This window comes from Sinocyclocheilus rhinocerous, unplaced genomic scaffold (genome assembly GCF_001515625.1).
Source record: "Sinocyclocheilus rhinocerous isolate Xijiao unplaced genomic scaffold, SAMN03320098_v1.1 scaffold2715, whole genome shotgun sequence".
Taxonomy (NCBI): domain Eukaryota; kingdom Metazoa; phylum Chordata; class Actinopteri; order Cypriniformes; family Cyprinidae; genus Sinocyclocheilus; species Sinocyclocheilus rhinocerous.
In genome coordinates this window covers 705,982-717,304 of record NW_015667273.1, presented here as the reverse complement: position 1 = coordinate 717,304, position 11,323 = coordinate 705,982, and the positions used below count along the sequence as shown (strand labels likewise).

The 11,323-nt window shown below is 38.3% G+C and overlaps 2 protein-coding genes across 2 annotated transcripts in view; one reads left to right on the top strand and one right to left on the bottom strand.

The window, feature by feature from the left end:
* The first annotated feature begins 462 nt into the window (after nt 1–462).
* LOC107733538 (neuropeptide Y receptor type 1-like) lies at nt 463–1,590 on the top strand. Its single transcript, XM_016545203.1, has one exon. The coding sequence runs from the start codon at nt 463–465 to the stop codon at nt 1,588–1,590; it is 1,128 nt and encodes a 375-aa protein (XP_016400689.1).
* Nucleotides 1,591–6,437: 4,847 nt separating this feature from the next.
* LOC107733537 (monocarboxylate transporter 9-like) overlaps nt 6,438–11,323 on the bottom strand; it is a 13,161-nt gene continuing 8,275 nt past the window's right edge. Inside the window, exons 3-6 of the mRNA XM_016545202.1 lie at nt 10,036–10,179; nt 9,182–9,277; nt 8,078–8,956; nt 6,438–7,883 (exon numbers count right to left, since the gene is read on the bottom strand). Of these exons, the coding sequence (XP_016400688.1) occupies nt 7,735–7,883; nt 8,078–8,956; nt 9,182–9,277; nt 10,036–10,179 (1,268 nt within the window). The 3' untranslated portion in view covers nt 6,438–7,734. The remainder of the gene's footprint in view (nt 7,884–8,077; nt 8,957–9,181; nt 9,278–10,035; nt 10,180–11,323) is intronic.

Genomic DNA, 11,323 nt, shown 5'->3' with positions numbered 1-11,323 from the left:
AATGGCCACCCCCAAAGGAACATCTATAATTGGATGCACTTCAAATCCCTCAGCAGGTCACAGTATCATTTCACCCACACACTTCTCTTTTATCTCTTTCCCATTATTTCCAACTACAGAAAAAGTAACAGATCGCCTTTTTATTTATAATCAAAGGTGTCAACCCAACTCTCTCTTGCACAAAGATGTAAAGGTCTATGTTCTCAGAGGAACTCATGATATTGTTCTGCAAGGGTCACTGTTTGGGACTGAGTAAAACCCTTGTCTTTAAATCACCTTTAAAAATTTTACACTTTATGTCCTCATGATTTCCAAAATAACTGTTAAAGCCTCTACAGTGTCATAGCTGCTGAAATGCATGCTGAGTGCCCCAGGGGTGTGCACGTCTAATTTAGATGCACCTCTTTGTTATTTTCAGACTCCCAAGATGCTTTGCTCTTTGGTGCTATCCTGAGGTGGCCAATGCCGTCGGCTCTCTTTGACATGCCTTGGTGGCAGGCGCTCTTAAACTCCACCCTCAGCCTCAATCAAAGCAACAGTAGTTTGTTCCTGCTTGATGTCCCCTGCTGGCAATCAAGAGCCATGACACTTACACTAGTGCTATGCTACTGCCTGGTGCTTATTTTGGGCTTGCTTGGTAACATCCTCCTCAATTGCATTATTATGCACCAGCGGGACCCTCCTAACGTCACAAGCATCCTCATTGCCAACCTTACAGTTTCTGATATCCTGGTGAGTGTGTTCTGCCTTCCCTTCACAGTGGTTTACACACTCATGGACCACTGGATCTTCGGTGCGCTGCTATGTCGCCTAATGCCATTCGTGCAGTGTGTGTCGGTGACTGTTTCAGTTCTGTCTCTGGTTTTGATCGCACTTGAAAGGCACCAGCTCATCCTGCATCCATCTGGCTGGAAGCCGAGCATCCCGCAGGCGTACATAGCCATCTTGATTGTGTGGCTGCTGGCCTGCGTAACATCATTACCTTTCCTGGCGTTTCACTTGCTCAGCAGTGAGCCATACAGTCTGCTTCCTGCGCCGCTCAGCCAGCTGCAGGCCTGTCTGGAAGTCTGGCCCTCTCAGCAACACAAACTAGCCTACACCACCAGCCTGTTACTATTCCAGTACTGCTGCCCGCTGCTCCTCATGCTACTTTGCTATCTTCGCATCTTCCTGCGGCTGCGACGCAGACAGCGCATGCTGGAGCGCCAGTGCAGCCGCAACCGAGAGGACGAACACCGGCGAATGATACACAGCAAACGCATAAATGTCATGCTTGTCACTTTGGTGGCTGCATTTGCTGTGTGCTGGCTGCCATTAAATGCCTTTAATGTGGTGGCGGACTGGCACCAGGAGGCGCTGCCCATGTGTTACCACAATCTGCTGTTTTCACTCTGCCATCTGCTGGCCATGAGCTCCACCTGCGTCAACCCCATCATCTATGGCTTCCTCAACAGCAACTTCCGCAAGGATGTGGCCTCCGTGGTGCTACACTGCCATTTTCAGCCACTCGAGGACAGCTACGAACACTTTCCGATGTCCACAATTAACACTGATGTGTCACGGACATCTTTTAGAAACAATTCTGTGTAATTGGGCTAATCGGTCAATGTTAATTAATCTTAACATCAAAACCAGTGTTTAGCTTAGATCAGGGGTCACCAAACTTGGGCCACATCCACACGAAGCCAGAGCTTTCCCTATCCGATATTTTTTTTCCTCGTTCTTCCGTCAACACGGCGTCGTCTCAAGAAATATCTGCGTACACACAAAACCACTGAAACCGACACAAAACAATGTAGTATACATGTCAGACGGAGAAGACGACTTTAAGCATGTGCATAAACCTTTCGCGCTGTATACAAACCCTACACAACAACAAGAAGACGAACATGGAACAATACGTATATTAATCTGAGTTAATGTTAGTTCTGTCATGACAACTCTCGGAGTGATTTGCATGGTAATATACCTAATCCTTGTGTCATAATATCAAAGTATATAATGCACATTGATTATGTCTCTTGTAGAGTTTTAGATTGCAAAAGCATTTTACTCTGCTAAATCTCATGGAATATATACGAACAATGACGCAGAAGGTGATTTCTCAGCTGTGTACTTTTTTCCACTCATACACAATGAAAACTGTAAGGAATGAATTAGTCGAAGGCAACACTTGCATTTGAAACATTATCTCTTCTTTCTTGAGGCACAGAGCTAAGTTTGGAGGTATTGGCAGTGTACAAATGCCTGGAAATTGCAGCTAGTTAAGCCGTAATGCTAACCCTAATGCCTAGCGTAATGCAAGCTAAAACCCATAATAAATCTGAATATACCTGTCAGTTTATATTGTCAAGCTGCAGCCTAAAAAGGGGAAAACTGACAATATCCACTGGGCAAACAAAACTGGGCTGGAGTTTTTTTTTTTTCATTCTGCTGTGGCTTATTTTTGTGACTCATCCTTCCAAACAAACGCACACACATAAAATCAGCACAAAGCATTTTTGTAAGATACACTGTTTGAAATGTACTATCAAATATGTAGTTTTTCAGAAAATGTTAACTAATCTGTTCAGATTGTTGATCTGATGTCAGGCCTTATAACTTGCCTGTCTGTCACATAAAGACATGAGTAATATGTTTGTATGATAAAGGGGGTTCTGGTACAATCCATTATTTTTTATTTTTTTCAAGTGCATGGTAAGAGCATGCACATTTTAAGATTATTCGAATTCATGATTTGTTGTAACATAATCAATTTACAGGACTGAGTGCTTACAGGCAGATCAGATCCTTAGACAGAGAAAAATATCCAATAATAATTTTGTTTTGGACAGAATCATAAAATCATTTTCCATTATTCTTGTCATTGTCTAGAAAATGGTTTGTCTTATCTGTAATAGTGAGATTATCTTATCCCCTTACAGTCACACTTTATTTATATACCTTTCTGATTGACAGAATTCCATTATAAAATCTTACCTTTTTTTATCATGTGTAAGTATGCTCTCATTAATATCTGAATGCATGCAGCAGCCAGCAAGATTGTAATTACCCAAACGGTCTAAACAGATTGTAATCCCTGAATTGAATGTGACTAAATCTTATTTTGGTGTTATATATTTTCAGGTTTTGTGAAACATTATAAATGTTTACTGTTCTGTTCTGTATCTTTGTAATGTCATATCCATGGGTGGAACATCAATAAATCTCTTTTATGGGCAATTGGGATGATACCAAATGTTATAAAAAGGAAAGCAGAGATTTAGAGGGAGAAGTAAAGAGAAGAGAGGATAGATGAGTTTAATATGAATTTTCCTGGAACTGTACACTTGGCTCATGCTATAAGGTTCTCTATGCATCTATTTATCTGTATTTCTTCACTACACCTAAAATTGTTGTGATGCTGTTTAGTTTTTGTAAATATGTCAGAAAGTTAGCACACAAATGAAAGGAAAAGATTGGCTGATGTAATTTAGTTACATGTATAGTACATTTGATGTTATGTTTGATGTCTCTTAGCACTTTATCTAATGGCCTGGAATTATATTTTTAATTGTTTTATTATTACAGATATGTGTCTCAAGCATGTTTATCTATCCACTGGTTGACGTTTAAATCAGCAAGTTTTTAAATTACCTTAAAGAGTAGGCTATTTCTTTTTTTTCTTAGCAGCAAAATGATACAGGGCATGGTAAAAATAAAATGACACATCAAAAATCGAAAATATGCATATGCAAAATGCATCAACATATCAAACATCACACTGGTGTTGCTGTCTGTCTGACCATGACTATAAATTTATTACACGATTCTCTTCTGGTCATTCGCGGTATTTAGCGGTTAAACTGACCGTTCATCAAGGCAACATTGAATGTTGGCGCTACTTTCTTTCGTATCACTTCGCGCCAGTTCGCGGTCTCTTTGTTCATAACAGCGCAAGATAGGTGGCTAGGCTCGGGAATCCGGGTAAAGAATGACAACGCTTGGAAAAACAAGGAAAGTGTAAGAGACAGATGGCCAAATGAGACGATTTATAATAATAATAATATACATCTATGTTTAAATATTGTTGCATTGGTCGTTTTATTGTTAGGCCGTTAAAATATGAATATTATTATTAAATATTATATTTAAAATTATTTTAAAATACGTTACTGTGATTGGCTGATTACTCTGTTAATATTATAATGCCCGCCTGTCTGTCATGTTCTTATCGCTGTGATTGGCTAATTACCCAGTCAGTCTGATGACGCCTGCCTCTCGCGTCCTCTTCATCACTGTGATTACCCTGTCAATGCTTTAAAAATCCGCTCGTCTAGAGACGTTTCCGCACTCAAACCAAACGCCAACCATTTTAACGAACTGAACACGAAATTTTTTGTGAGGGAGTCCGTTTTATTGACCCCTTATCTCGGTTAAGGGTGTACCTCAATTGTGACCATCACCTGCAATGCAATGCTTAGATTTATCAATTGACACAACAGTTCTTGAGTGCACATTCTTAATATAATTCTTAAGTGACACAAAGTTAAGCATTTTTGGCATGAGATCTGTGATGGAAGGCTCAAGCACAATAGGCCTATAATGAGACTGTAATGAGACTACCTCCTGGTCTGCTTGATAAGATTATTGAAATAGAGGCGCTGAAAGGAAACTGAGGTAAGCCGTTGAAATTCTCAAGTTGTTACTGAAAGCATTAAATAAACATCCCTTACGAAAATTAACCATGGTTTTTCTACAAATAAAACCATGGTAACCACAAATTAACCATGTTACACTAACCGTAGTGTAACCACGTGTGTAGTGTAACCATGTGTAGTAAAACTGTGGTTATACAAATGGTAATCAGTATGCCAAAAAAAAATCATATAGGCCTATTGTATACTACAATAAAACCATGGTTAATTTTCGTAAGGAATGCTACTTCTGAATTTCACTTTAGAACTTAATATAGTAAAACATATTAAGTTGAAATATGTTTGTTTTTGTATCATTGCAGTAGTTATTAAAAAACGACCTTATATGTGAATATTATGCTTTTACTGAATATTAACTTTGACTGTATAAACTTTAATCAGAGCTTTACAAAACACCCAAATAATCGTATTAGAAACTCTCTGAGCTGACTGATTCACTCTGCCTCCCTCTTCTGGTCACCAGTGGAACAGTGGGAAACTTTGAGCTCGTTTTACAAGATTCAGAACAAACATACAACTTCACTCGATAGTAAAGCCCATTCTTTGTCAAGATCGTACTTTTCAGCTAAAGTGAATAATAACTTTCAAATGGCTTATCAAGCTTAATGTTTGAAAAAGATTTAGCGTTTCTTTAAAAAGTTTAGGCATCACTCCTGAATTAATACTACATTTATCCTGAAGACGGTGCCGTTGCTCAATTTATTTTTATGCATATTTTTATATTTATTTAAATAACATGTATGCAGATATCCTCATGGGTGCATTTTCTGTTGTATTTAATAATACAGATTTGTTTTGAACTTTGTATCAGGATGATTCATGTCAATCTTCTCATAACAGACCTTAGAATTCAACTGTATTTCTGTTCAAACTCTCTCTCTCTCTCTCTCTGACACACACACACTCACTCACTCATTCAATCACTGTCTGTCTGCCTGTTATTTTTCCACTGCTCCAGATGGAACATGCCAATAGTAATGTCTTGTATGCAACAACATGAGAAGGTAAATTTCCTGTCGCTAACAGCGCACACACCAGCATATACAGCTGGTAAATATTGGGACTGGTAAATAAATCCCACAAATAAACATAATTCAGAGATATTACATTAATGTGACAGATCTTCACTGATTATAGCAAACTGTTTGTGTGTCTTATAATGCAAATTATCAATGAGATTTACAGACTGAACAAAGGAACCAGGAAGCTGTCATTGAATTATCTAATATGAACAGTACTATATCTGACTGCGTGCTATATTAACAACAGACACTTACTGAAAAATCCAGAAACCATTGCCATGTTACACCAGTTCATCAGATTCAGCTGGCTATGGGGAGTTTGATGCACCTTTCAAAATGAAGCTGTTATTTTCAATTCTAATCATTTGCAGGGTTATTAAACAAGTCTTTTAAGATATTTGTTCTCCACAATGTAGACAAAACCTGACCCTCACACACACGTTTATGTGTCATTTACAGAAGAAATAATGAACAGTTCAAGGTTGTAAAGGTAAATGATATTTTAAAGTTGTCAGGATGATTTGGGTTTCTCATACTCTGAAGACCAAATGTCTAGTTATAAGGCGACATTAATTACAGTCACACTTCCAAAGCTGAAAAACCAACAACTCTTTCCAGATCTCCCAGGAAATGTAAATGAGACACTCAATGAGAAAACGGTTTCCTTGGCTTTCCTGCAAGGAAAAGGTGGTTACTGATGTTAATGACAGAACAAGGATGTTTGTCACAAATCTTTTTATTGTCACTTAAACTTAACATAATATTGTATAAAACAAACTCACTGCAATAAAAGAACAAGACAGATACATCATATAGGGGGACAGTGTTATATTTTATATTGAATTATTTTGCACCCTGTCAAAATGTTTACTCAAGACACAAAGCAAGTCTTCGGTCAAAAGTGGCCTTTTCTTAACATTCATTTATACATAATATATTACACTTCTACAACATATACTGACATGAAATAATGACACTGGCATTTCACATATACATTAATAAAAGATACAGTGTTGTCAGGGACCAGCCTGTTGAAAAACTGTGGAGGATGACTGTATTATCAGGCGCACACATACAAATACATTGCAGGTCACAGAATCAAATTCTTGTCTCTCTGTAGGTTTTTTTTTTCATCAGCATATTCTTATATTTCTAAATGACTAGTGATTAGAGATGCAGAACATGCTGAGGTATATCTTAAAATGAAAATGTGGCTAAAGCTAGTCAATTTAAAAACAAGGCCTCTCTCTACCACTTAAATTAAATTTGTTGTCACTTTGGTATTAGAGAAAATAAAAGCAGATAATGCACAGGAAACTGTTGCAAATCTGTTAAAAAGTGACAAAAATAGGAAAATAATGTGCAGTTACTATTTAAGAGTGCATTAAAGTGCAATTCCAAGTCCTTGGTACCCCAGAAATAACAAAATAAATCTTTGGATTTGGAGTTTTTAAATGCTTTTCATGGAAAGTGCAGTGAAAAAAAACCTATTCACAAATTATATAATTCTCTGAAGCTTTCGGTCAGAAATGTTCTCATTAATGAAAATGTATGTTTACAGGTTGTTGATATCCACATGCAACACAGTGAGACCCTCTAAGAAAGTAAAGTTTACACAATTCAAGTGATCAAGATCTACAAAAAAACAGCTTCTGTGTCCAGTAAACAATCTACTGAATATACTATTAGCAAACCACTTCTGCTATATATAAGCCTCAAAAATGAGGTAGTCTTTATATAAGCATCTAAGAAAAATGAATACGCCCTCTCAAAAATGGCAAGGTTCGTGGGTCATGTATAAAACCTTTTCGCATTGAACAAAAGAAAAAGTTTGGCACCATGAGAAGTCCCCTGGCAAAACCGTACCAGGTAAGAAAACCGTAAGAAAAGGAAGACAATCTTCTACATGTTCACCAGATTGTTAAGGCCAAGGTCAGTTAAAGACCTTTAAGATATTGTTCAAGCCACTGAGGCTACTTTGTCACAATCAAGAGTGGGCTGTTGAGAAGTGTTGACTACCTCTTTGCAGGAGAATTTCCCTCCTCTGATGTCCTGTTCCAGCAAGGCAGAGTGGCCAAGAACAGAAGCAAACCAGACACTAAAACACAAGTGCCACTGAAGTAGAATGCCAAGTCATATGACTGAGTCCAGTCAAAGAACCAACCTGTAAGAAAAGAAAAACAGAGACACCATCAGTAAAAGTGTTCGAAAACTCCCCACAGTGAGACATCACTCCATTGGTGGAACCTACAAGGAATATATATATTTTCTTATGTATTTTTTCTTTAGTACTTTTCTGTTCATGCAAGGTTTTGTCTTCAATTTTAACCATGCTTGTGTTCATTAGCTGCTTCTTACCTACAACAGGTGGCCCGAGGGTGATTCCAAACCCTCCGAAGCACATGAGAATGCCGTGAGCCTGACTGAGTCGTTCAAGGCCCACGATCTTGGTAATGATATAGGATGTGAGAGACCAGTTCCCTGAGAAAAATCCAACCATGGCCGACAGAACTTGCAGACCCATGTAGCTTTTAGACACAGGAATAAGAAGCAGAGCCGCTCCTGTGCCTGTCACCGTCAGGGCGTACAGGTACAAGCTGTTCACCCATCGCATGTCTGCCAGGACGCCCAGGACCAGCTTACCGATGCCTGCTGTCATTGAAACGATGGAGACGAGGGGTATTAGTGCAATCCCGTCGATAAGCCCCTCGCTCTGGGCTACGTCCTCCATGAAGAGCACAGGTGGAAACGCCCCTAAGCTGAGCAGGAATATGGCGATGCAGAACGCTATGAAGACACGGTCCTGTAGGAGCTCTACAGTCTCGCACAGGTACCGTCCATAGGGACGCATTCGCTTCTTGATGGCTTGTGCTACTATTGAACAGGACAATATCCCACCTTTTCTTTCCCCTTCACTGTCTTGCAGCTCGGTGGGTTCCTTGAGGAGCAAAAGCTTAATAGTGGCTGTGTTATCGGCCGAGCTAGGTGTGGTTTTGAGATCAGAGTCAATGATAATGGCAGTAGGTTTGGTGTAGAGTGCTTCTGGTTCCTCTGTACGCTGTAGAGCAGCTCTCTGTTTTAGGTAGTAACCAGGTAAGTTCAAAGGTCGCATTGGCCCAGCACATGCCATCAAGTTGAGCGCCAGCGCTCCAATGATAAGCAGGCAGCCCTCCAATCCAAACAACTCAATGAGCTCATTCTGGAGTGTGGCATAAGTGAACCCGCCCACACTTGTACCTGAGAAGAATGAGCATAATTAACCTAAAGAACCAGGTAATTTTAAAAAATCACTGTTTTTTGCTATCTGCACCATTTTTTATGTTTTCTAATGAAAGGGAATTATTTATTTTATTTATTTGTTTCACTTAATTTTCATGAAGCCAAAAATGCTTATGATAGTAATTCAATGCAAATTAAAGTACCAATAAAATATAATAATACACATTTTATTCCATTCCACACCTGTGGTGACAATGCCCAGTGCTAGGCCACGCCTCTTGTCAAAGTACTGGCAGGTTATGGTCAGTGTGGCAGCATAGACAAGTCCGCAGCCAATGCCTTAAACACAGAAACATAAATATATTCTTGAATGCAGCATGAATGTAGCATTTCATAACTGTATTTGCACGTTTAAAATATCAGTAACTAAATTTAATGTCAGTCTGAAAAACCTTAATGTAAATTACATTATAGGTACATTATAGGTGAACGAAGGTCTTACGGGTTTGGAACAACATGAGGGAGAGTAATTAATAACAGAATTTTCATTTTTGGGTAAACTATCCCTTTAAGTATGTATGAAGTTGATGAGCCAGAATCAATAGTGCAAATTTTTAAATAATGCCCTATATTATGTACTTCTGATTGAGGCAACAAAGGAAGTGAAATGGTTAGGATGACTCTGGTGTATGTAAAGTAACTCCACTGAGCTTGATCATGCAATCGTATTTGTAGGTAGCACATTTCTGTGTGTGTTCAGAGAGTTGGTGAGTATGACCAAAGGTCGGCACTGTAAACAGTGATGGTACCAGGGTTTCAAAATTTAAACTGTCACTGAAAGTTGTATAATCATAATTAATAGCAACCCTGACACACTCTGACATTATAAAAACTGTTCAGCACTTCCTGCGCTTAATGAAAATCCTGAACATAAACACATACAGTACCATCACTCGCTACGAATAGTATGATGTGAGAAGATAAATACAAGGCATATTCATAAGCTTTGAAGGTAAAAAAAAAACAGACACAAATGCATCTGTTTCTACCGGCAAACTGCTATTCATTCAATGCTAATGATGCTTTTATTATCTTACCAACAACAATGCCATAGGAGAAGATGAGGAAAGAGACGCTTGGAGCAAAAGCACTCAGCATCAGACCTCCAGCCACCATCACACCGCTGAAGACGGTTACTGGCCGTGCACCAAAATTATCCACACAAGCACTGCACACTGGACCTACAGAGAGAGAAACAGGAACCATATCTTACTGAATGCAAAATAAATAAATAAATAATCCACAGCACAAATTTGACAACCTACCAAACAATAAAAAACCCATTCAAGTTATCTTTGCCTTATGTACTTAGGTACAATTTTTGCTGCTTTTCATTTTCAGTGCTGAACTCTAAAGCACCAATGCAAAGGCAACACAAATTGCACATTATTTGTCTTGGCAATAAGCATAACCTGAAATCCTGAATAATATAAATGTAGACTAAGTATACATACTGTTCTATAGTATAATGACCCTTATATTCAGATCTATTACACAATAAATTATTGGTACGTTATATGTCCCCTCACAGGACCAACAGCCCTTTTGTCCTATTAAAGGAACCCTCACTCCAACTCGGTCTTAAAGGGGTCATATGATGCTGCTAAAAAGAACATTATTTTGTGTATTTGGTGTAATGAAATGTGTTTATGCGGTTTAAGGTTCAAAAAACACATTATTTTCCACATACTGTACATTATTGTTTCTCCTCTATGCCCCGCCTTTCTGAAACGCGTCGATTTTTACAAAGCTCATCGATCTGAAAAAGCGAGGTGTGCTCTGATTGGCCAGCTATCCAGCGCGTTGTGGTTGGCCGAATACCTCAAGCGTCTGAAGGAAATGTTACGCCCCTACCATACTGTGATGATGCCCTGTCAGGCCGGAGCCATGATACAAATACATGAAAACCCATTATAAACGAGGCATTCGTTGCATTCTCTCAACTAATGCTGTAAAATAAAATATACACGAGAGTCAGTTGGTACTACATTACTATAATATTGAAGGTTAAAATTGACTGATTTGTTAAAATTACGCTTAATGACGTTTTAAAATAATAAAGTTAAAATTACATAATAATATTTCTACTTCAATGTGTTTTTTTGAAATATAAACATAATGGTGGCTGTCATAAAAACTTGATGGATTTATTCAAACATAAATTAAACATTGAAGAACAGTAAAATGTATAATGAATATGTTATATGGTGCATATATTTAGCAAAAGGCCCCTCTCTACAGTTTATTTTTCTAGCTGACTAATGAATTTATGGTCACCGAATATGTTTTTCAGAGGTAAATGTGACATTACGTGACATTGTTTAC